The 23812-nt window shown below is 61.0% G+C and overlaps 3 protein-coding genes and 1 long non-coding RNA gene across 15 annotated transcripts in view; 3 read left to right on the forward strand and 1 right to left on the reverse strand.

Moving 5' to 3' along the window:
* MRNIP (MRN complex interacting protein) overlaps nt 1–3433 on the forward strand; it is a 23859-nt gene extending 20426 nt beyond the window's left edge. Inside the window, exon 7 of the mRNA XM_036071216.2 lies at nt 2943–3433. Coding sequence (XP_035927109.1) covers nt 2943–2984 — 42 coding nt within the window. The 3' untranslated portion in view covers nt 2985–3433. The remainder of the gene's footprint in view (nt 1–2942) is intronic.
* Nucleotides 1–19295, reverse strand: part of SQSTM1 (sequestosome 1) — a 22478-nt gene extending 3183 nt beyond the window's left edge. For 2 of the 8 annotated variants that reach the window (XR_013445880.1, XM_036071200.2), the window contains exons 1-5: nt 7597–7864; nt 5752–5847; nt 5039–5349; nt 4803–4944; nt 4032–4112 (exon numbers count right to left, since the gene is read on the reverse strand). Coding sequence is in view for 7 of the 8 variants with exons in the window: in XM_036071200.2 (XP_035927093.1) it covers nt 4032–4112; nt 4803–4944; nt 5039–5349; nt 5752–5847; nt 7597–7807 (841 nt within the window). In the remaining variant the exon portion in view is untranslated. Of the gene's footprint in view, nt 1–4031; nt 4113–4802; nt 4945–5038; nt 5350–5751; nt 5848–7596; nt 7865–8382; nt 8403–8492; nt 8649–19160 lie in introns of those variants that run through there. The other 6 variants (XM_036071205.2, XM_036071203.2, XM_036071204.2 and 3 more) reach the window with 6 other exon arrangements.
* On the forward strand, nt 8242–17247 carry LOC144381159 (uncharacterized). 3 transcript variants are annotated; one of them, XR_013445882.1, is made up of 4 exons: nt 8242–8445; nt 14152–16186; nt 16602–16697; nt 17195–17247. It is a non-coding gene; the product is annotated as an uncharacterized LOC144381159 (long non-coding RNA). The 3 variants fall into 3 exon arrangements; XR_013445883.1 differs by having other exon boundaries at nt 16076–16186; XR_013445881.1 differs by lacking the exon at nt 8242–8445 and having other exon boundaries at nt 13852–16186.
* The window catches only part of MGAT4B (alpha-1,3-mannosyl-glycoprotein 4-beta-N-acetylglucosaminyltransferase B), a 9781-nt gene continuing 5096 nt past the window's right edge, over nt 19128–23812 (forward strand). For 2 of the 3 annotated variants that reach the window (XM_078067645.1, XM_078067646.1), the window contains exon 1: nt 19166–19658. In XM_078067645.1, coding sequence (XP_077923771.1) covers nt 19166–19658 — 493 coding nt within the window. Of the gene's footprint in view, nt 19659–23812 lie in introns of all 3 variants that reach the window. The other variant, XM_036071197.2, reaches the window with a different exon arrangement.

Below are 23812 nucleotides of genomic sequence, written 5' to 3' on the forward strand. Positions count from 1 at the left end.
GATCAACACTTACCTCCCCTTCCCCTGTCCTTTCAAAAACTTTTCAGTGAAAACGTGCAGTGTTTAGGTGAACGCCACTATATATAGCTTTGTTCTGCCCTCAGACATGACCATTTCACCTGGGAATAGCCCTCTAGGTTGAGAAACCAGTTCAGCTCCACAGTCTTCCAGTGTTGGCCCTTGGAACTCTCGAGCTCTTACAGTAACCTGGAGCATTTCCAGAGCCTCCCCTTCTCCAAAGGGTTCCAGGACAGGACACCGAGCTCTGGGGCGGGATCTTTTTTGGTCACTGTCCAAGGCACTTGGGAGTCCCTTTCAATTGAGAGGTTAATGTCTTCTGTGCCGAGATGGTCTTATATTCTTTGTTCATTTCCTTCCTTCAGTTTTGTCTGTTCTCTTCCTAGAATTCCTTTTATTTGTCCTACCCTGGGCCTCCAGGATTAATCCTCAAATCTTCTCACCTTTTCTCTCTTCTCGCCTCTCTTTTGTTTTTGGAATATTTCCTTGAAATGACCTTAAAATCGAAGCCTTCTTTTGAAGTTTTCTTTATTCTGGCTATTTTTCTTCTTAATTTCTAAAAAAAACAGTCTGTTCTGATCTTATCTTAATCTGTTTTATCATTTTTATGGTATCCTGTTCTTTTTTTCAAGGATGGAAAAACTTTTCTTTGTATCTCACGGAGAACGCTGACATTCTCTTTTCTGTAAAGTCCTTCCCCAAGTTCCTTCTTGTCCCCATGGAGAGATGTTCCCAAATGGCTGGTGATCGTGGCCTTCTGATCCTAGCAAGGCACTAAGAAGAGGCTGCCAGGAAGCACTCTGAGGGGCCAGGGCCCTCATCTGTCTCCCTCTGTAGGGTGACCCGGTGGGTGTCTGGCCAGGCAGCGGGATCCCAGGCGGCAAAGCTGTGGGACCCGGCTCTGGCACATCCAGCCTCTCCTGAGCAGGGACGCCCCAGCCCCTGCTAAACCCACTGCCCACTCATGGTGCCCCATTTCAGGCTGGTGCCTCACCCTGCCCTGGGTCCCTAGGGCTGAAGCTTCCCTGGGTCAAATGCTCCAGCAGCTAACCATCAGGTCTCGTGCGTGGCTGGGCAAGGACGAGCATCTGGCTGACCAGCCAGTGATCGCTACATGATCCTGAAGAGTGGTCTTCAACCATCCCCTGGCCCTGGGCCTTCCCTGACCAGCCCTCCTGCCTCTCACCAGGACCCCTGTGCAGGCAGGCATGTGGCTTCTGATGCCTCCACGCTGTTGGTCACCACCCTCAACTGCATTTCCCACCGTTCAAAGTGTGAGGTCTTCCTACCTTGTCCTCTAGGACTTTTTTCCCCTTTTTCTTTGTTCACGTTGCTTTATACTCTTGTGTTTAATCCCTCTACTGTTACTTTGGTAGTGTGAGGAGCAAACAGATAAAAGCGGGCTTAGCTACCAGTACCCCCATCTGCAACATTTAAGTCCTTTTCCTCCTTCTATCCTCCCTCCAACTTTTCATCATGAAAGGTTCAAGCAGGGGCGCGTGGGTGGCTTAGTCAGTTGAGCTTCAGACTCTTGGTTTCAACTCAAGTCATGATATCAGGGTTGTGAGATCAAGCCCCACATGGGGCTCGGCGCTCAGTGGGGAGTCTGCTTGAGATGCTCTCCCTCCCTCTGCCCCTCCCCCATGTTCTCTCTCTAAATAAATAAATCTTTAAAAAAAAAAAAAAAGAAAGGTTCGAGCACACAGGAAAGTTGGAAGAACATCCAATGAACACCCATACACTGTCTCACTTTTCTATGGGGGCGAATGACAGGACTTCCATAAATGAGCCAGAGAGATTCTAGAATCCCAAGTTTCTCCAGCGGATGATAACCTGAGACCTAGGGGCTTGCAGACTGCGCCCTGCTTCCCCCAGAGCCTGTGAGGGGCAGTGTCTTCTGAAAACCCTAGGCCAAGGAAAGGACCTGCGGTTTGGGGTCCTAGAGGTCAGGGACTGCAAACTCAGGCTGGCGGCAGACCCGCTCAGCTGGTCCTCATGGCACCTACCAAACAAGGTCTTTGCTTTTAAAATCGCTGAGTCACTGCACATGGTCTGCCCTCTGGGAGGCATTACTGGCTGTCCCTTGGGGCCCCTGCTCTGGGAACAGTCCCTTCTAGGCCGTTAGCATGAGTCACCCTAGCTGTCAGTTCCTCATAAGAAAGGAAAATACCCGTTAACTCTAGAGTTTAATCAATTCCTCAAGTGGCTCTCCTCAACTGAAACTGCTTCAGAGGCATATTTACTGAAATTTTCCTTGTTGTTTTGGAGAGTTCTAGGCTCCTTCCCAGTTGGTACACAGCAACCCCCTCCACTTTGAAAGACCTGAGAAGGCCTTCACCCTTAGCCTACAACGCCTCTGAGCGCTGCCAAAATTACCCCCTCTGCCCTGAGTGGGGAATCCGGGTCAAGTTCTGAAACAGGCCACCGGCTCAGATGGGCCTCGGGATGGACAGCAAGTGGGACCCAGAGTCCCTGGCAAGCCTTCAAAACACATGGATCCCAGGCCCGACCCATGGCCAATTTACCAGAATCCAGAAGGTGGACCTGGGACTCTGCACGGTTCCAAGGTTCCCTACCTGAACCTAGACTGGGGTTCGGGACTTCCCAGCTTGTCTGGTTCGTTCTTTTAGCGAAAGACTTTGTTCTTCAGAATAATTTCAGTGAAATCTCCATACGTCAAAATTTATACCAAAAACAACCCATGTTGGTGATTCTGAGGCTCGGCCAGCCTTGAGAACCACGATCCACTAGTAGCTTCCAAAGAGCCGCTTCCCGTTGCCCCCAAAGCACAACTCTCATCACCGCGTCTTGTGAGGCAGCTGGGGTTTAGCACTAGCTTATCTCCTGCTTATAACCTGATCGCCGCTCCACTTTTATCCTCCTAGAAGGCATTAAGAACCCGTTCTTTTCTCTTTCTCTCGAAGGCCTTTAACTCCAAGCACGAAACTCCGCGGTACGTGGTCTGAGGGGTTTCACGGGTCCCTGCTGAGCTGTGTCCCGGCCTGGTGCAGCGGGAGCCAAAATGGCCTCAAGCTAGTGCTAAACTGCCTCCCCGTCCCGTCAGCATCCGTTCAGACAGTGGACACTTGCTGCCGCTGAAGTCACAAAGTGGAGCACGCTTCCAGCCAGAGATCACGGATCCACTGTCGCCTTGGACCAGAAGTCACAGTCGTAGCGGACTCCCACCGTCCCCGTCAGGGCGAGCGGATAGAGCAGGCGCCTTCTAAAGCCTTGGGCCATGGGCGCCTGGGTGGCTCAGTTGGTTAAGCGACTGCCTTTGGCTCAGGTCATGATCCTGGAGTCCCGGGATCGAGTCCCGCATCGGGCTCCCTGCTCGGCAGGGAGTCTGCTTCTCCCTCTGACCCTCCCCCTCTCATGCTCTCTCTCTCTCTCATTCTCTCTCTCAAATAAATAAATAAAAAATCTTTAAAAAAAATAAATAAATAAAGCCTTGGGCCAGTCCCACCACGAGGGGGGGCACCCGCTGCGGCTCACCCACCCATCCAGTGACCTCACATCGGACCCGAGGCTGCTGGAAACCCTCCATCACACCGGGCTCCCCAGCGCAGGCAATAAGCCGGGCACTCAGGAAGCCTCCAGAAAGGTTGGGGTTGCAAAAAAACAGAAGGGAAGCAAAGAGAAATGGCCTCTCAGCTAACTACTCCCCCAAGTCCTTGAGTAAACCCCAGGGCTCACAGTCAGGGGGGAAAGCAGACTGTCCTTTGTGGGAAGAAGAGTCAGAAGCCGACAGGCCAGCCCTGCAGCTGAGGCTACTGGGCTTATCCCAACCAAACACTCGCTGATTCCACTTCACTCCACAGGGAAAGCTCCAGAACGTGTCACAGAATTTAACTTTGAGCGGCCTGCGGTGCAGCGCATGGCAAAGGCCGGCCCCAAGGGCACGGCAGTCACCGTTCCTCCACGGTGACCCGGGGGGCAAGCCGCCCCCCAGCCACCCCCTCACCGAGTGATCGACACACTCCTGCTCTCGAAGGACAGAGGCCGCCACTTACCCAGAGGGCTCAGGGCGGCCGCCACACTCTCCCCTACGTTCTTGAGGAAATTCACACTGGGATCCTCCGACGGACCAGCAGCTTTGGTTTTCAAAAAAACAAAAACAAAAAATGTTCGATTCAAAGCAGGTTTCTCAATGACTTCGACACCTGTTATGGTCCTATCACCTTCCCCACAGGTGCCCTCCAGCCCCGGGGGTCCTGTCCCAGCAGCCTTCCCGAACTCTCTCCCGCTGCGGGCCCCCGTGTGCCCCTGGTGCTCAGAAGCCCATGGGGGATTCGCTACATGCGGTGTACAATGCTGACCACATTCTAGCTCAAACCACATCAGAATCAAACCAACATCCCCACCCTTGTTCCAAAGGAGGAGGTAAATCGGAGGACAGTAAGTTAATAAAATCAGACTACAACCAGAATCCTAAATTCTGGAACACAAGCCATCTGTTTTTAACTTTGTGCCTGGGTTTCAAAACACTTGAGCAGCCCGGCTGGCTCAGTCAGTAGAGCATGCAACTCTTGAGCTCAGGGTCGTGAGTTCAAGCCCCACATTGGGTATAGCGCACATTTTTAAAAAAGAAAAAAGCCTTGACAGGGGAGGGAGCTTTAGGGTTGAGCCACATCTGGGCCGAGCCTCGGTTTCGTGCGGGTGAGTTAGCGGCCCTGGGCACTGAGGTGCCTCCGTCTTGCTGGGTGTGGCATGAGGATGATGCTCCCCACTTTGCAGGGTTTTGTGAGGACCACGCACCCCGAATGGCTGTGAAGCACCCTCACCTGATTCGGCTGCGGAGCCGGGGCGGGCGTCCCCTGCCCGGGGAGGACGCGGGCTCCAGTGCCCTGGGGGGCCCATCTCCCAGCCGGGCCACACGAAGTGCCCGTGTTTCAGCTTCCGGAGCCAGCGGCTGTGAGCGACGCCCTGGGGAGGAGTGAGCAGAAGGGCCGGGTGACACCAGAGCAGGGGGCTCCTTCCTCCCCGAGCCCTGCCCGCTCCGTGCTCGCCCCAGCCTCACCTCGGAGAAGGGCCCGAAGGGGCCGGGGAACACGAGCTTGCTGTGCTCACGGTGCAGGCCCTTCCCCTCGCAGGCGGAGCACAGGTCGTAGTCCGGGCACACGCTGCACTTGTAGCGGGTCCCCACCACGGGCCCATTGCACCCGTCACAGATCACGCCGGGGTGCACCAGGCCGCGGGGCACCTCCTGAGCACACGGGGGGCGGTGGTCCCGCCGACACTCCTTCTTCTCTGCAGGTGGGACCCCACACGAACCGCTCGTCACGACTGGGGGGCTTTCAGTCAGCGGGCCCCTGGCCCTGCCCTCCAGACCTGGAGTCCGTGCACAACCCAGCTGTTCAAGTGACAGCAACAAGGGGACCCAAGAAGCTGCCAGGAGGGTCCCAGTCCCTGTGCCTGGTACAGTACATGGGGCCCAGGCAAGTGAGAAGTGGCAGGGAGCTGTGTCTGCATTGCTGGGGCCCTGCCCCCCGTTAAAATAAACCCCACTGCATCCCCAAAGCCGCCCCCAGCCCCCGGCCCTTGACAGAGTGAACCCAGAGGTCCCCAGGCCCCACCCCTTCGGGACTCCTCTCTCAGGCCCAGCACAGAGATGATGAAGTCTCGGTCTTAACCCACAGGCTCTTGCCCGCTCCTTGGAGGGGACTGCTCAGTAACCTCAAGCAGGTTTCACGCAGCAAGAAGCACCCGGCAGCGCCCAGAACAGACCTTTACCTTTAATGTAAATACGGACGAGGTCATCCTTCACATAGGACATTGCCATGGTCAGTTCCTCGTCACTGGAAAAGGCCACCAAGTCTCCATCCTCATCTAGATTGTTTACAAGACCGCATGTGAGTACCCGAGCCTTGTCAGTCATACCAGCTGCTGAGAAGGGCGCAGGCTGAGCTAGAGGGGCGTCTGCTCGCCTAGGAACGGACGCACACGTGTGTGAGCCAGGGGGCGGCGGAGGCCAGACCGCCCGTGCTCTGTAAGACCGCCTGGAAGGTAAGCACTCGGACGTGCGGCCCGGGCGCCCACGGAGGCAGAGCGTGCGGGGTGCCGCTCCTGTAGCCGAGCCAGCTGCCCCTTAAGCCGGTGCTGCCTCGGTCCACGGCTGACCGGGCTGAGACCCAACGTCAATGTAGGAGATCCCCACCTGCGACTGGCTCCTGGGGGCCCAGCCCCTCCAAAGGCCGTGGGCCTCCTGTGGTTTAGGAGAGTCAAGGAGATGAGTACATCTGCCTGCTTCCGCCCCCAGTGAAGCTACAGTATTTGTATGAACTCTCTGATTTTTAGATTTAGCAAATGGTGTGAAAGTCCCACCGTGCAGGCCAAACCAGCCCCTAACCCGCAGGCTGCGCCAGCCCTGTGGGCCACCCGAGGCAACACCCACCGGAAGAACAGGGGCAGCGTCAAAAGGTGGTAACCCAAACACGCATCCCCTAAGGAGCGGAAAAACAAAACGGGGTATGTCCGCAAAATGGAATGTTATTCAACCACAAAAAGGCATGAAGTCCGGACACAAGCTGCAACACAGCTAAACCTTGGAAATGTCATGCCGAGTACAAGAAGCCGGTTACAAAAGAATAGGAAAGTGTAGGGCTCCGTGTCTATGTTTCTAGGAAATGTCCAGAATAAGGAAATCCATCGGGAAAGAGATTAGCGGCTGCTTAGAGCTGAAGGGGACGAGGAGAGAGCTCAACCGTAGAGTTCCTCTCGCAGGTGATGCAAAGGTTCTAAACCCGTGAGGAGGACGGTCGCACAAGTCGCTCAAAACTGTTCACGTGAAATGGGTGAACTGCACGGGAAGTGGAGGATAGCTCCATAAAGTTGTCACAAAAACCAACCAAGCAGGAACGGGTCTGGCCAGTTGGCAGTGCTCCTAAGGGTGGGCCCGGCACTGCCCCTCCCAGGGGCCGGCCTTGGCTCCCGCCCCCCCGCGCCCCGCTTCCCTGCCCCGACCGGCTCCCCCCACACCCCCCCGCCACACCAGCGCAGCAAGAAACGGAGCGCGGTCCTGGGCTCCCGTCCCTCCGCCGACGCTGCTGCAGAACGTCCCGACTGGGTCCTTCTGTCCCCTGCCCGCGGGGGAACGTTCCCACTCAGGCCGGCCTCGGGCGCCCCGGGGCCGCTCCCGACCGCTCCTCCCCGCCGCCGCCGCCGCCGCCCCGGGCTCGCCCGCCAGGCCCCGCCGCGCTCATTGGCCCGCCTCCCCGCTCTCCCCCGCCAGCCCTTCCTCCGCGTCCGGCGGCGCTTCCGGGGCCCTCGCCAGCCCCGAGTCGGCAGCAGCGAGCCGTCAGCGTAACCCGAGCGCCCGCCGCCGGCCTGCGAGGACGCCCCAGCGCGCCCCGGGCCAAGACCTGCGACGTCACGGCGGGAGGAGGGCCGGCGCCCTGCGCCCCCGGGACCCCCGGGCCCGACACCCGCCGGCAGCGCCCGAGCCGACGCCGACCCCCTCCCCGGAGAGCGGCCGGAGTCGGCCCCCGCGGGCGCCCCAGGCCGGACGAGCAGCCGCCCCGCGGGGCAAGCCTGCGTCACGGCCCCGCGCAGCCCCCCGAGGGCGCCGGGCCCGCTCACCGCGGTAGTACGTCTGGAAGCCGCCGGGCCGCAGCACCGGGAACAGGGCGGCCACCCGGCTCAGCAGCCGCTCGCAGGGCCCGGGCCCGGCCGCGGCCTCCGCCTCGGCCTCCGCCTCGGCCTCGGGGCTGAAGCAGAAGCTGAAGCGGCGGATCTCGCGGGCCGCGTCCTCCTTGCCCAGAAGATAGGCCTTCACGGTGAGCGACGCCATCGCTACCGGTCGGAGAGCAGGAGACGGAGCCGGGCCGCGGCGGCGGCGGGCGCGCGGCTTTTGTAAAGAACGCGGGCAGCCCCGCCCCCGCCGGCCTCCTGGGGGCGTGGTCTCCGCGCCCCGCCCCGCCGCGCCGCCCCGCGCGAGCCGCCCTGCCGCGGCCCCGAGCCCGCTGCCCCGCCGTCCCCTCGTGGTGTCCCGCACCCCCTTAGCGCCGACCCCTCTCCTCACTGTCCTCGGTGCCCCCGAGACCCCAAGAGGCCGGCCCGGGACTCCGACATCTAGGGCTGGGCTCCGGCCTCCTCACCTGCGGGGAAAGCACCCACGGAGGTCCCCCCCAGAACCCTCCCAGGCCTGGGCCTGGCGGTGACTCAGCAAAGCACAACGGAGGCCGCGGGGGTGGGGGGCTGGGGGGAAGCCCAGCGCGGCGGGAGGGGGGCCACTGCGGGCCCGAAGCCCCAGGCCAGAGCCAACCGCTCCCGAGGCCCTGTCCGGGCCCTGCCACTCTCCGCAGCCTCCCATCCCGGTGGCAGCCCGCTCCAGCGCCCCCAGCGTCCTCCATGACGGCCCCTTACCGGGTTGAGGGGCGTACCCCCCATCAGGCCTGAGCCTCAGAGGAGCTCCCAGTGGGATAGGGGGTAAGGCTGAGGGGTGCCGGGGGAGCACGGGGTCCCCTCCCCCTCACCTGGCCAGAGGGCCGGCGGCCGCTTCCGGGAGCCTCAGTGGCCATCACGTGCTCCGCGTGGGAGCCGGACCCACACCTGTCAGCACAGAGTTCCGTTCCCAGGTGGTGCCCAAAGGGCCTGCGTGGTGTCAGGCCTGTTGGCCTCAAGGGCATCCCACGGGTCAGAGCAGCAGCCCTCCGGCTAGTAACCAAGAAACAGGGCTCTATGTGACAAAACCCGCCTGTTCACAAGGCCTGGAGGAAGGGGGGTCTGGGAAGGAGGTGGGCGGGAAGGGTAGGTCGCCCTCTGTAGTGTCCCAGGCGGGGTCCTGAGAGTAGAAGGCAGACCTGTTGAGTCGGAGTCATGTCCTCTGGTGGTGGGGTTTGTGCGATGGGAGAGCCAGAAGGGAAGGGTGGGTGGGTGGGCTTGGCTCCGAGCTGTGGAGGCCATCTGCTTATGGGAACACAGCAGGGACCTGTCCGCAGGTGTGGCTGGTCCTTCCCAGGGGGCTCCAGAGTAGGTGCACCTCGCCCCAAGCAGCCCTTTGAAGAGGCCATACCCTCTCAGGCCCCTCCCCGCATCCCTGTTGTGAGCCTGGGAAAGGGACCCGATGCTCACTGCCCTGCAGACGGGGTCAGAGGATGGACAAGGGGCAGGCTGGGCAGAGGCTGCCGGGGCCCACAGGTGTCCATGGGTGTGTGACTCAGCAGCCCCGGGGCCTCGCCACGCAGGGCAGCCTGGACCAAGAGCCCAGCTTCCCAGCCCCCCAAGTTTCAGGGGCCTCATCCGAGTGAGTGGGGTGTGCAGAAGGAAAGCCCTGGGGCTCTGGGGGACCTCGGGTCTCAGGAAGGGCTCGAGGTGCGGCCCCTGTCCAAACAAGCAGCGGAAACAGACGCGTGCAGGCAGAACCTCCTTTGCTTTCTGGCCCTTTAGCCCCACTGGAGACCACGGTGGGTCTGCAAGGAGGGATGGAGAGCTTAGGGGAAATGGGGGTGGCAGGAAATGGGGCCGGGGAAGCCAACCTGGAGGCCCCCACCCCTAGGAGAGTCCCCGCTCTGGCCTGCCCAGGATGCCCTCCCGCTGAGCGTGGCCCTGGCCCTGCCCTCCCCTCCTCCCCCAAGGCCAGTGAGAAGTAAACAAGGCGGCGGCTGGGGAACCCCCTGGCAGGGCCCTGTTGCCTGCCAGGAGAGGTCAGGTGGTCTGGCCGGCAGTGAGTCAGCATCCCATGACCACCGTCCTAACAGGGGGATCCCCGCCCCACTGCTACCTAGCTCAGTGACATTTTAACAGGCAGCCGGGGTGGGGAGCGGGACCCCAGAGCCGCAAGAGCCCACAGAGGCCCCCGAGGCAGCAGGGAGACCAGAGCCAAGCAGACCCTGTCCCCGGGGTCCAAAGCCCCCTTCTGACATCTGCTGCCTGGCCCCTCCCTGGACTTCAGGGACCTCCCCTGTGCCGGCTGGCACCTGAGTCAGAAGACCCACTATGCACCAGTCCCGCCATCTTCGGGCGTATGACAAGCCTCTGAGTCTCCCCATCTTTGGAATGGGGCCCTCCCAGATAGCTGGCTAGGGTTTGGCTGCCTTTGGGGGCATCAGCTGGCAGTGGGGGTGTCAGGAAGGAGACCAGAGTAGGGTTTGAGGTGAAACAGTGGGGAGCACAGAAGAGACATGAGTCAGGAGTTTCCGGGGGATGAGCAGGGGTGGCCGGGAGGTCATCTGATTCGGTTTATTGCTGTCTCATGTTGTAAGCACCTCAGTGCCTCGTTCCTTACAGAAGTAATCCCATCCCCTGACAATGGCTTTCTGAAGTTCTGTTTATTTTCTTTGGGGTATGGAGCCAAGCCTACAGGTGGGTGCTGGGGCCACCAGAGACAAGGCCACGGCAGGACTCAGGCCACCTCGAGGAAACTGAGGATCACAGGGGATCAGGCTCCTCCAGAACCCAGCACGGGTCCAAGGACTGACTTTGTTTCTCCACGGAGGAGCAGTGTGACTCGTGGGTGGGAGCTCCACACCGTCCTCCGCGCTCCCTTCTACTCCATCACAAGGGAGGGACACACCCCCACCTCGGTTCCTAACCTCACCGACTCATTCTACCTGATGACTTTCCCCTGGCTCCTCCCCCATCTGGAACTCTCCCTCCTCCTCCTGCATTGTCATCTCCTCCATGGGGCCTCTCCTGAGCACCCCCTTGCGAAAATCCCCAGACACTGGATGTTACCAGCCAAGAGGTGGGGGGCGCTGTGGCGGGGTGAGGGGGTGTTCTTAAAGAAAAGGGCTCGGGGCGCCTGAGTGGTGCAGTCGGTTAAGCATACGACTCTTGGTTTCGGCTCAGGTCGTGTTCTCGGGTCGAGAGATCGAGCCCCACGTCGGACTCCGCGCTCAGCGCAGAGTCTGCTTAGGAATCTCTCTCCCTCTCCCTTTGCCCCACCCGCTGTCTTAACAACAAATATATAAATCTTAAAAAAAAAAACAAAAAAAAAGGAAGAAAAGGGGCTGAAGGCGTGCATGATCAGGGAAATGCAGTAAAGCCACGAAGAGTCATGACTGGAGAGTTAGGGAAGGCTAAGTTGCCAGGGCGTGGTTGGAGGCCAGGAGCGGCAGTCTGGGCTCAGCTCTGCCTGCATACCATCCCGCGGGGCGGGACACTTGGGTCCTAGAGGGGGCACTGAGGGGCACCCTCTGCACCTGATGGTACCCTCTGTGGGCACTGGGCCGTGGAGGCAGCTCTCACCAACACTGAATGAGGAAAAGGAGGTGGGCCAGGCCTAATTCAGGCCATGTATATAAATGCGTATCAGAAAGCTCAGGGGCGCCTGGGGAGCTTAGTCGGTTAAACATCTGCCTTCAGCTCAGGTCATGATCCCGGGGTCCTGGGATCGAGCCCCGCATCAGGCTCCCTGCTCAGTGGGGAGTCTGCTTCTCCCTCTCCCTCTGCTGCTCCCCCTGCTCGTTCGCTTACGCGCTCTCTTTCTCTCACACGCTCTCTATCTCAAATAAATAAATAAAATCTTTAAAAAAAAAAGAAAGAAAGAAAGAAATCAAGCAAGCTCGGTGCCCAGGCCAGGCAGAAGCACTAAGCCCGATCGATGGGTGGCCCTAGGGACATCTCTAGCTGAGCCCTGCGTGCCTGGCCGGGAAGGAACGTGTGGCCAGAGCTTGGGCCAAGGCGGGGGGTCCCCGGAGGGAGCTGCAGGCCACCTGGGTAGAGGGTGGACCCGACTTCGTCCTCACCCCACCCTACTGGTGCCCACTGGCCAGCACCCTCTCGCGCATGTGTCCCTGGGCCCTTAGCCCTGGGGGTCCTTGCCCCATGGAGATGCCAGCAAGGGCACTGGTCTCCCCCCCGCCAGGGAGAACACCCCTGACACACACACATCAGATCTGGTGGTCCCCTAAGGCCGTTCATTAAGTGGGACCGTCCCATGCCCAGGAGGGAGGCTCAGACGAGGACCACCAGGGTCACGACTGGGATCCAACGGCGCTGCACCTCACAGACCTCTCCCATTCTTGGTCGAGACCTACCCCCATGTGCGCACTGTTGTGGGCCCCCAGAGGGCCAGCCTGACAGCAGATGGTTCTGGAATCGTAAATGGAGAAGCTTGGTGGTATGGGGGACGGGACCGTGATGAGACAGTGCAGCGACCCCGGACGGGTCAAGGCGCCCCAGGCCGATCCGAGCAAGAGCCCGGAGGAGGCATGTGGACCTGACAGAGCAGGTGCCAACAGCTGGAGGCAGAGGGGGAAGAGGGTGCGGGGGCTCCCAGCTCTGTGCTGGTTGGGAGAGAGGCCAGCATGGTCCTCTCCCCGGGGCTCCGGTCCCAGGCCAGGCAATGAGAGGGTGCCTGAAATGGGAGCCACGCTTTCTGGAGAGGGGGCGGGGGTCTGGGGTCAGTGGCTCAGGGCCACGTCCACCCCCACCTGCCCAGGTCCCGTCTGAAAACCTTCTGAAAAAGTTATCAGGCTTTCGTGTGCTCCCAAGTCCCAGCGCCCTGACAGCCCTCACCGCCGGGGTCTACCCAGCGCCTCGCGCACCCCTCCTCTCTGGCTGATGCAGGGGGACTCACCGCATGGCCCCAGGCCCTGTGTGCCCCGAGCCGGGGCTCCCCTCTTCCCAGCACGCCTGGCTCGGCTCCTCCTCCATGTCCCTGCGTGCCTCTGCGGCCAGGGCAGGCCGTGGGCACCTTCAGTCCTGCCCGTGTCCCCGTGCCTGGCATGTGCGGGAGCTCGGGTACCGTTTGTGGGGTGCATGGGGATGGTGTCCCACATCGCTGTCACCCTGACACTAGGGAACAGCTACGGCAGAAGGTCCCCCTTGGGACAGCCCTGGCTCACTGTGGAAAGAAGGCCCAGGCGACCCCCTCCCACGGGGGCCCAAGCAAAGACTCTGCAACCACCTTGCCCAGGTGCCGGGCTCCAGCCGTCCCCCAGACCCTGGGGCAGGAGAGGCGCAGGGCTCCCACCCGTGACCAGATGAGAGGACAGGAGAATGGCATCCCAGGGCCCTGGGGGCTGAGGCTGGATCCTTGGCACCCACCTCTGCCTGGAGCCCAGGACTTCCCGTCTGGCGGGCCCTGAGCTGAGGAGAGGGCCCGAAGCCCACAGGGCCTGGGCCGATGGGGGGGGGGGGGCAGGCCCAAGTTGGCAGGGTGGCCCCACTGTGACCCAGTTAAAAGCATGTCAGGTGGGAAGAAGTCAGTAGGGCGTGTTCTCAGCTCCTAATGAGAACACAGCCCCCCGGCCCTGGGCTATAGGGACCCGCACTCCTCCACTCTCAGGGTCTGTAGTTCTGGGGGGCCGGGTGAGAGGAGAGGGCTGAAGTTCCCCTTGACAAGAGTTAGCGGGTGAGAGAAGGAAGTTTACATCCCTCATTGTTGCATTTTACATGCATTCCCAGTTTCCTTTAAGGATGGAAATGGTCCCTTAAGGATTCATTTCTCCCCAGCGCGGAGGGTAGGGTGGGGCAGGTACGGGACCCAGGCTGGGCCAACCAGAGCACTGTGGCGCCCTGGGTCAGGATTGGCTGTGTAACCCAAGCGGGCCGCCGACCCTGACCTCGGCATCTGGGCTCCTCGGTCCCCGGCAGGCCCGACGCTGGGTCACGAGACGCCTTAAACCAGTTGATTTGGGTCTTGGTCAGCGGTAGCCACGAGTACTAAACCACCACGCCTCGTGCCTGCCCCGGGGTCCCCAATGGCAAGGACCCTCTGCATGATGCCGGCCAGCAACCCGGGGGGCCAGCTGGGACCCTGCGGTGCCCTCAAGAGCCCCAGCAGTTCCCGCTGGTCGTACGTGCCGATAATCACGGTAAAAATACTCGCAAAGCGCTTCTCTTATGCCAGGAGGCATTCCGAATACTTTATATATATGAACTCACCTGCTCCCCTGAGGTACCGTCACGGGATTTGTTCCGGCCCAGGACCTGAGAGAAGAGCCCCGGATCACTTACAGGCCAGCACATGTGTTTATTTGGCTGGAGCTTCTAGAGCTCTCTTTCCCCGTCGGGGAAGCCTGTGATGTTCAGACGGTCGCACCTGAAAGTCCGGGCAGGAACTACCGTGAGCAGGGTCCCCGAGGACCCTCGGGAGATACGTGGCTTTGAGAAATATACCTTTATTAAATCATGGAAATTTGGGGCTATTAAGCCTATTCTGACCATTATCCCCACTTTTCACCCCAGGGAAAGAGGCACAGAAAAGATGCGGTAACTTGCCCAAAGTCACACGGCTGTGTCACGTAGGGGTGGAGTGAGGATGACGAACCCAGGCAGGCTGCCTCTCTAGTCCACACTCTCGACCTCAACGATCTACAATCGCCTAAACGTTGTCCTGCACCTATGGACTTCTCTTCATCTCCAGCCCCCTGCCCCCCATTCCAGACCACCTCTCTCCCAGATGCCTACGTCAGGGCAGAACGGAAAACTTTTCCTCTACCCTTTTAGGTTCAGTGACTAGGGTCTGTGAATTAAACTGACCAAAAAAAAAAAAAAAAGAAAGAAAACAGATTAGCAAAATAAAAGACTGATTTTTATTCCAGTACTTAGAATTTGGGGGCTTATATACTAACTTAATAGGGAAAGCAGAGGAGGAGAAGGTACTTATGAGGAAAACAAAAATACTTTTAGGAAAGATAAAATGGGCCCTCAGGAGAACAGAGGAGAGGTATTATTGATGGTTTTGTGACAATGGGTTTATCAGGTAATAAAAGCCATGCTGGAGGGGATTTAGGACAATTGAGTTATTTTGGGAGGCCCTGCTTTTAGGCAGATAAGGAAGTTGAAGAAAAAGCCTATTTTCAAATGCTTTCAGCTTGATACAATTTTCATGCCACAGTGACGTATTCTGGACTCCTTCACCTACAACAGCCCCTGGTTCATCTCCCTGCTTCCTCTCTTACTCCCTCCGGCCCCTTCTCCCTGTCTGCTGTAGTGATATTTTCAAAATGTCCGTATGACTGTCTCAATCCCACGGCAGCCCAGACTCTTCTCCCTGTTTTGGACACTCCCCATAGCTCCAAGGGTAAAAACCCCCATCCCTGACGAGGTGTGCAAGGACCAGACCCCTGGGGGCCTGGGGACTCCTTCCACAGAGGCGTTTGATCCAGCCGGCCCCCTCTGCTGAGGCCAAGCCATCCTTCTCCACTGGGGCATATTACTAACCTCATTTTCCCAGGAAGGCCCACTGTCTTTGGACAAGGGAACTTCCGCCACTGTAAGCTTTCTGAGCCCCAGGGACTTTGCCTTTCCAGCCAGGGATAGGAGGCTGGCAGGGTAGTGTCCTAGGGAGGGTCCCTGGTGTTGCTGGTGACCCATGAGTGGCTGGCACATGGTGAACACTCAGAACGTGGGTTATGAATGAAAATGGAAATGAGGCATCCAAGGAAAGATGGGCCCCCCCGAGGGGGTGAGGTGAGGCTTAGGGCAGGACTTCCAAACTCTCTCAGGGGCAGGAGATTCCCTTAGTATCTGGAGAAGGCAAAGGATCCCTGCTTAGAACCAGGTTTTGAAATGCTTAAAATATATTGCATTACAAAAGGAGTGCTAATATCGAAATGCAAATATCAAAATATAAAAACACAGATTTGTGGGGCACCTGCCTGGCTGGCCCGGGTCTTGATCTCAGGGTCCTGAATTCAAGCCCGACGTTGGGCGTGGAGCCTACTTTTTCAAAATAAATAAATAAAAACAAAAAGCCCCACAAGTTTGTGATGTAGAAGCACCTGTGATCCTTTTTTTTTTTTTTTAAGTAAGTCCTACGCCCAGTGTGGGGCTTGAACTCAGGACCTTGAAATCAAGGGTCACATGCTTTACCGACTGAGCCAGGCACCCCACCCGTGATTCTTTATTAACTCATTCCATTATAACAGAGAGAGGCAGGGCTAATAAACACCAGAATTGCCAAGTAGGAGCATGTCACGCCTATTTGGAGGTGTCTGCAACACCCGTAGCCTGAAAATCCCTGTGATTTCTGTGCAATGATCTTAAGCACCACTAATTCTGCCGGACTTCCCTGCCTCCATTCATAATTGGAGGAAATGCCACGTTTCAGTTACAGATCAGTGAAAATAAAGATGGATTTTTTTTTCTTTCTCATCTTAACTCCTAGACCTCCCCAGTTCTGGGTCCCTGGACCACAGGTTGAGAAGCCCAGGAAAGAAGGATGGAAGGAAGAGCCACCACCAAGGGCCATCCCCCGGAAAATCTCCAGGGCTGGCAGGTGATTCCGACATGGGGGCATTTTCACTCTGTAGGAAGCAGGAACGAAGGAAGAAGGGTACACAGCCTGGGGTCTGGGGAGAAAGCAGGACTTTTCTGTGCCCGTTTGGCTCCATGCTCTCTCCTGGGTGGGGATCGGAGCTGTCATCCCCAATCCCGACACAGAAGCTGAACCCTTGGGGGAGGGGGTGCTGCTCCCCAGGCCTGGAAGGGAACGAATTATTGCAAGGGCACAGAGAGCAGTGGAAAACTGCACGGGAGCCCAGCAAGCGCTCCCCTGTTTCAAAGGAGAAAGTTGGGAGTCCTCCAGGAGCTGGGACGGCAGGACCAGGCCCCCCCTCCTCCGCCACAGTGGGCAGAATGAATGAACGTATGAATGCAGGAACAAATGAGTCACAGTGATGTCACTTCTGCAGGCCCCGTTAGGCTTCTGCTCTCTTGCCATGACCACCCCCTTAGCGCACGATCCCCAGCAGGACGTTCATTCGGGCATGGCGTTGACAAAGTGGCAGGTGCGTGGGGAATCCTTCCTGGGATTCTGATGGGGCAGTGGGGAAGAGGCACAGAAAGGCAGCTTGGCTAGCGGGGTCGGGAAAGACTGCCCCCAAAACGCCATAGCCTGGACCCCTTTGGCTGCCCAACCAGGGGGTGTGTGGCTCCCCCAGCCTACATCCCCCAGCCCCTCTCCCACTCCCCTTCACTCCAGACCTCCCACTTCCCAAAGTAGACCAGCACCCTTCTCCCCCACCGTGGCCCTGGATAGTCCCAATCCTGATAGAGGCCCTGCAATCGCCAGGATTCTGCCCACCTCCCCAGGGCGTCCCTGATTCCGGTTCCTCCTCCCCAAAGCCAGAGTGTCAGTGGGAGGGAACTCGGATGAGTTCCCCCAAACTTTCATCACAAACAGGCCATCTCTTTAATTTCTACTGGTTTAATCATTTTCCTTAAATCAACTCACTTTTAAACTTGAACACATATTTAGAAAAATTCAAAAACCTCTGTATCACAGCCCAGATGAAAAACCGTTATCCCCAGCCACAAACAGCAGATGCCCTGTGAAAACACAGGAACACAGTTTCCTTCAGAAGACGCCGACAATGGCTCAGTGGGTTAAGCGTCTGCCTTCGGCTCAGGTCATGATCCTAGGGTCTTGGGTTCCAGCCCCGCTTAGGGCTCCCCGCTCAGCCGGGAGTCTGCTTCTCCCTCTCCCCCTCCCTTTGCCCCTCCCCCCTGCTCATGCATGAGCGAGTTCTCTCTCTCTCTCTCTCAAATAAATAAAATCTTAAAAAGAAAGAGGAGGAGAAGAATCCAACAAGGCCTCGTGTCAGTTCATGAAGTTCATTAGGGGGCGCCTGGGTGGCTCAGTCAGTTAAGTGACCAGCTCTTGGTTTGGGCTCAGGTCATGATCTCAGGGTCTTGGGATGGGGCCCAGCGACAACGGGCTCCGCACTCAGCGTGGAATGTGCTTGAGCCTCTCTCTCCCTCTGCCCCTTCCTCCCCCTCTCTAAAATAAATCTTAAAAAAAAACCAGTTCATTACAAGTAGAGAGGGCAGTACCTGTACCAGCGCTGAAATCAGGTCTGCAGGGAAACTGAGGCCAGTCATTTCATCAGGCCCCAGGACGCCCGCCGCGGCCAGTGGCCCTGCCTCACCTGCTCCCGGCGTAAATCCCTCTGCAGAGGCTCACGCCCAGACCCTGCCGCGCTCCCGGCAGCACATCCTGCCCCCAGGTGTGGACCTGGGCTGGAGGAGAAAGGCAAATCCCCAGCGACTCCCAGTCTTAAAGCTCCACCGGGCGGAGCCTGCGGCCGATGCTGGGAACCAGAACTCCCAGGAATTGGACAAGGGCGCTCCCCAGATGTCTGCCCCGAACCTCGGTTGCACGAACCCCTTTAGGGTTTGTACCCTCTCCGCGTTCACAGAGGGCTGCGGAAAGAAGGAAGGTGGGAGCGCCCCGCGGGGAGGGGGGAGGCGCTGGGCGGCCAGGGGCCGCCGCCCGCCTCACCCTGCGGTGCCCGCTGCCTCCCGCCCACCCGCGCCAGCGCCCCGGGAGCCAGCCCCGCTCGGGACTGGTCGCTGTGCCCAACGCCCGCGTAACGGCGGCTCTTTGGCTCCTGAAAACGGCCCATTGTCCGTACTCGGCGGAGCAGGAGCGCCTCCGGGGCCCCCAGCGCGCCTCCACCCCGACGCCCAGAGAAAGGTCCCGGAAGGGGAAGCGCCGGGGGCGTCGGTGCGGGCGGCGGCCACTCGGGGCCGGCCTCCCGCCTCGAGGCACCGCCAGCCGCGCCGCACCCTGCCCCCTCCCACCGGCCTGAGGGTCCCGGGATAAAGGGGGCGTGGGGTCCGGGTCTCAGGTGGGGAGGGGAGGTGGGTCCTAATGGAGAGGTTAAGAAGCGGGGGTCCGGGCCCCCGACCCCCACCCCCGCCCCCGGCGCGCCGCCGGCACCGCAGCCCGAGCCGCCCTCGCGAGGCCCCGGCCTCGATCTACCCGAGGCGGCCCGAAGGCGGAGCCGCGCGAGCCCACGCGGGGGGCGGGGGAGGACACGGTCCCGGGCCGCGCGGGCGGGAGCCGGGGCGCCGATACCCCACCCCGCCCCCTCGCGGTGCTGGTGGCGGCAGCGGGTGATGCGGCCCCTTTAAATCCGGGCCGCCCCGCCCTGCGCTGCCGACTCCGCCGCGGCCCCGGATCCAGGCCGGGCCGCGGCTCTCGCCGCCCAGCCTCGCCTGGCCCAGCCCGGCCCGGCCCAGCCGCCCAGTCGAGGCCGCCCGCGCCGCCCGGCCCGCGCCGCTCCCCCCGACCCCGCAGCCGTCAGCGCGGCGGCCGCCCGCGTCCCCGCCCGGCCCCGGGCCCCCAGCCCCTCCCCGCCCCGGGGCCGGGGCCCCCCCGCAACCCCGCCGCCGCCTCCCGGCCCCCGCGCCCCGGCCCTGGCTCCCCGGGCCATGCGGCCTCGGCCCCGCCGGCGCCCGCCGCGCACCCGAGATGAGGCTCCGCAATGGCACCTTCCTGACGCTGCTGCTCTTCTGCCTGTGCGCCTTCCTCTCGCTCTCCTGGTACGCGGCGCTCAGCGGCCAGAAAGGTGAGCCCCCGGGCCCCGCGCGCGTCCCACAGCTGGCCGCACCTGGGCGCCGGCCGCCGGAGCAGGGTCCGGCCGCTGGGCGCGGGAGGCGGCCGGAAGCCGACGCAGGCGCCCCTTCCCCGCCCGGGCGGCGCGGGAGGACGCCCCTCCCTCCTCGCCCCCACTTGTTTGCTGCCGGAATAGCGAAATTCTCCTCCGGCCTGGGCTGGGCCGCCGGGGCCGAGCGGTCCGCGGGGGCCCGGGGCGGCGCTCGGGACCGCGGGACCGGCCTCCGTGAGGACGGCTGCGCCCATGCTCGGGCTGCTCGCTCCCACCGGCGACCCGGGGACCTTGGAGTTTCCAGAGAGGGACAGAGGCACAAGGTCAGGAGACGGTTGTGGCCAGGTGGCCCCCAAGGTACCTTCTCCGGGCACTGGGCAGGAGCAGGTACCGTGTTCCCGAGACAGGTGTGAGGGGGGCAGCCGGACGTCCGGGCAGCATCCTCCACCCCACCACCTCTCCGCGCCCCCCCACCAGCCTACCGTGGGGGGCTGCTCCCCGGGGCCTCCGCACCCCTCCTCCGTGACATCTGGCCCCAGGATTCCTCTGCGGGGACCTGGGCGCTGGCCCGCCGCCGGCCTCGCGACTAGCCCACCCGGCCCCCGGCTACCCGTCAACTTATTTTGTGTGGTCCCCTCGGACCTCCGGCCCCCACCTGAAGTTTGGGCAGGCTGGCCAGTCTACCAGCACGGTCCTCCGAGCTCGGTCTGCACACCTGGGGCTGGGCGTAGGGGCAGGCCCCAGCACTGGCTGGAGTCGCCTCGTGTTGGTTGGGACGGCGGGGGCTGAGGAGGCCCTCACAGGCCTTGTCCAGCCGGCCTGCACCATAGGAGCCTCCGGGAATAGCTGCTTCCTTCCTGCCTCCTGGCCTTCCTGCTGGAGGTCTAAGCAGGATCAGGCTGAGGCCAGCTGACCCCCTGCCTCCCTCCTACCTCCTGCTTCCCTCTTTCTCAACCCTGTGGCTACATGAAGCTGGAGGAGGAATGACTGAGGGAGGATCTGGAACCTTCCCGACCCTCCCAGCCCGAACGGAGCTGGGCCTGACCCTCCTGCCTGACCAGCCCAGCCTAGTGGAGTCCACCAACCTGTCTGGGTCGGGGCCTCAGGGCTCCAGGAGCCCTGAAGGGAGGTCCCTAGGGCTTGGCACAGGGAGGGAATGGCTGGGGCAAAGTTCTCTGGAAGTCTGTAGGTAGGGTGTGTCACCTGGGAGAAGGCATGAATGGGGCAGAGTCCTCTGTAGGGGGGTGTGTCACCAGGAGGAAGGCATGTTGGACCTTTGGGAGAGTAGCCACATAAGCCGACTGGCATGGAGACCAGGGTGGGGCTAGATCTAATGGGCGGGGGCACATCTGTCTGCTCGTGGGTAGGTTGATGAGCCCTTGCACCCCGTCCTCGGCCAGGCCGCAGTTCCTGTGTGCCTCCTGCAACAGCCACGTGCCCCCAGCCTGACGTCAGGAGTTGCAGTGCAGCTCACCCCCCCCAAGCCCTTCTCTGGGAGCCTGGCTGGCCCCAGGGAATGGACCTCCAGGAGGGCAGATACCAGGGGCTCCGCCTAGGGCTCACCGTCTCTGAGCGGGTCATCCAGGAGGCTGGCAATCCAAGGGCCTGGGGAGTGGGTAGAGCACCCCAGCCAAAGATGTGTGGGGCTCAGTGGCAGGGGTCCTCCCAGAAGCCCAAGAGCCCGTGAGGCATTGCGAGGGGGTGACCGGGCACTTCCCTGTCAACGGCTATCCCTGTTTTAGGGGGCCTGGCAAAGCCAGGTCTTCGGAGGCCTCAAGAAAAGCCTGAATCTGGGCCCTTAGGCAAACCCTTCTCCTTCGTACATGTAGGCACCTGCGTGGGGAAGCCGGACCTGACCCCAGCTTCCAGCTGCAGTGAGTGAGGGGTTTAGGATAGGGCCGGCACAGGCGCCAGTACTTAGGGGAAGGCCAGAGGGACCCAGATCTGTAAGAAAGGTGGGCTGGGAGCCAAACAGGAAGGAGGCAGCGGGAGCAGGTGGCTTCCCGGAAGCCCCGGGCCAAGGGCCAGGAAGGACACCCAGGCCTTGGCCAGCTGGACCCTGGATCCGGGTTTGGGACCCACTTTCATGTCCAGCCTGGACCAGATCTGTGCAACAGCCCCACTAGCCCTCAGACTCCGGCCCTCAGCCCAGCACCTGCTGAAGGCCCGTCCCCAGGGAGAGCAGCAGACCCTGCGGGCCGGCCTCAGCCCTCCCCCACATCCCAGCACGCCGGACTCCAGCGACCACCGACACCCTCCTTGACCCCTGCGAGGGGTGCTTTGCAAGGCCTGGAGAGGAGAGGGACAGCTGGCCCTCTCTACGCCCTGGCCCCACCTGCACGTTAACCCCACACCCTCACTGGGCCTGGCACCTGCTGAGCCCCTCTGAGCCTGCTTCCCCTTCCCTAAGTACATGGCACATGGTCTGTGCCCGGCTTGGCTCTTAAATCTGTTTCTTCCATCAAGAGGGAACCAGGGCAAGACTGTGGTCCATGGGCCTCAGGTGTCCTGATTACTCTGCCTTCGGGTGGGGGGAGGGGTGGGAAAGGTGCCACTAGTCTGGCCCCAGCTGCCCCAGCTGCCGGCCTTCCCTAGGGCCAGCTGCACCTGGGGCCCGGCCCTCCACCCTTCCTCCCTGGGTTGGGAAGGTGCGGAGAGAAAGAGAAGCCAAAGCGCCCTCAGCCCTAGCTCCCAGGACCTTCGGTCCCGCCCCCGAGAGGCCAGGGGCTCCCCAGGCCTTTGCCCCTCGCCTCCCTTGAGCTGCCTCCCCTGGCCCATCCAATGCGACAGTCCAGCCACCCAGCCCGAAAAGGTCGTAGGGGTGCCAGGATGGCTTGGCGGAGCCCTGGCACATAAGGCTCAGCCCCGGGAGCGGCAGGCACAGAGCTGGAGTTTCTGGCTTTGAGAGGCAGAGACAGTGGACCCAGGAGCAGAGAAGTCAGGGACGTCGGTCCGGCTGGGGGCCTCGCAGGCAGGGCAGGAGGGACAGGGCCTGCGGCGTGGAGGGAAATGGCAGAAGGGTTGGTGTGGGCAGGAGTCAGGGCCCATCCCCTCCCGATAAACAGAGGCAGTTCAGCACCTGGGTTGGGGAGAGGCCCCGAGGAAAGGAGGCCAGGGTAGGGGGCAGGCTGTGCCCAGGCCTCGGTGGCCAGGGTGACTCAGGTGCCCACGGCTGCCCACGTGGCTTGTGTGCCCAGGCAGGTGAAGGTGGAACTGAGCTCAGCCTACTTAACAGAGAAGACCAGGGAGGGGCAGCAGTCAGAGGGGAGAGAGGCCTCCCCCACCTTCACAGAGCAGCTCTGAACTCCCTCCTGGGGGCCTGGGCACCTCCAGTCCCCCTTCCCTGTGGGGCAGCTGCCCCAGAGGAGGACGCTCCTGGTGCCTGGTGCCACCCCACTCTGGGCTGGGTGGGTGAGGGTTTGATGGGGGTGGTTGGCTCCTGCTCAAGGGGTCAGGTTTCCAGGGTAACCCGGCCACTGAACCCAGCGCAGAGCCTCACAGATCTTGTAACCCGACTCTCGCCTCCCTCCCCCTGCAGGGCTGTGCCTATGGGGCAAGCAGATGAGTATGGAGTGCCTTAGAGAGGGCCTGCTTTGCTCACCTCCCTGGCCTCCCCCTCTGCATTCCCCCCACCCTGGGCTACCCCTCCCTCTTCCCCTGGGATTTAGCTCTTAGACCTCTGCCCCGTGCAGCTTAAGGGGGGGCGCGGTATTCTGAGATGACAGAACTTTGCCTTGGTCATGACCTTTGGTGCACATAGCGGCACTATCCCAGGGCATTCTGGGGGCTGGGATCCCACAGGGGAATCAAGGAACAGAAGAGCTGCCTAGGGAATGAGAGGGGAGTTCTTGAAGGTTTCCTAGACTTGAACAGTAGACTTTGAAACTAGGCCTCGAAGGCTACATGGGTTTTCATTAGACCCAGAAGAGAAAGGGGCTCGCAGGCAGAAGAGACGGCACATGCAAAGACACGGGAGACAAGGAAAAGCCGTTGTCCGGGATGGCAAATAGAGCAGAAGCGAGATGAGAACAGTCCTTGAGTGCACAGCCCCGTGGGACCGGCTGCACCGGCCTCAGGGGGCGGGGGGGGGGGGGGGAGGTGTTGTTTGTCTTATTCTTGCTCACTGGTCCTGGCCAGACCAGTGGAGCCAGGTGCTTGGCACCCTGCGGATCCCTTTCCACTGTCAGGAAGCCCCACCCTGGTGGTGCTCCTGGCCTGCCTACCATGCGGTAGCTGGGGCCCGGCTGGAGGTTCTGACACAGGTCCTCCGGGGAGGGGGGGCGTGCAGACGCCTCGAGGTGGCTCATGCCCAGGACAGGTCTCCAGAGAAGCAGGTCTGCGGGCGTTGGGAGCTGTGTCGCCCCACTGCTGCGGACTCACTGAGTGACCCGGGAGTAGTTCCTCCATTTCGTCTGCTCCTCGGAGCCCTGGGAGCCCTGGGAGGCCGTTACTGCAGCAGCCTCCCCCGGAGGGAGATGGAGAAGCCAGAGTCGGTGCTTAGCGCAGAATGG

This window comes from Halichoerus grypus, chromosome 2 (genome assembly GCF_964656455.1).
Source record: "Halichoerus grypus chromosome 2, mHalGry1.hap1.1, whole genome shotgun sequence".
In the NCBI taxonomy this organism is placed as follows: domain Eukaryota; kingdom Metazoa; phylum Chordata; class Mammalia; order Carnivora; family Phocidae; genus Halichoerus; species Halichoerus grypus.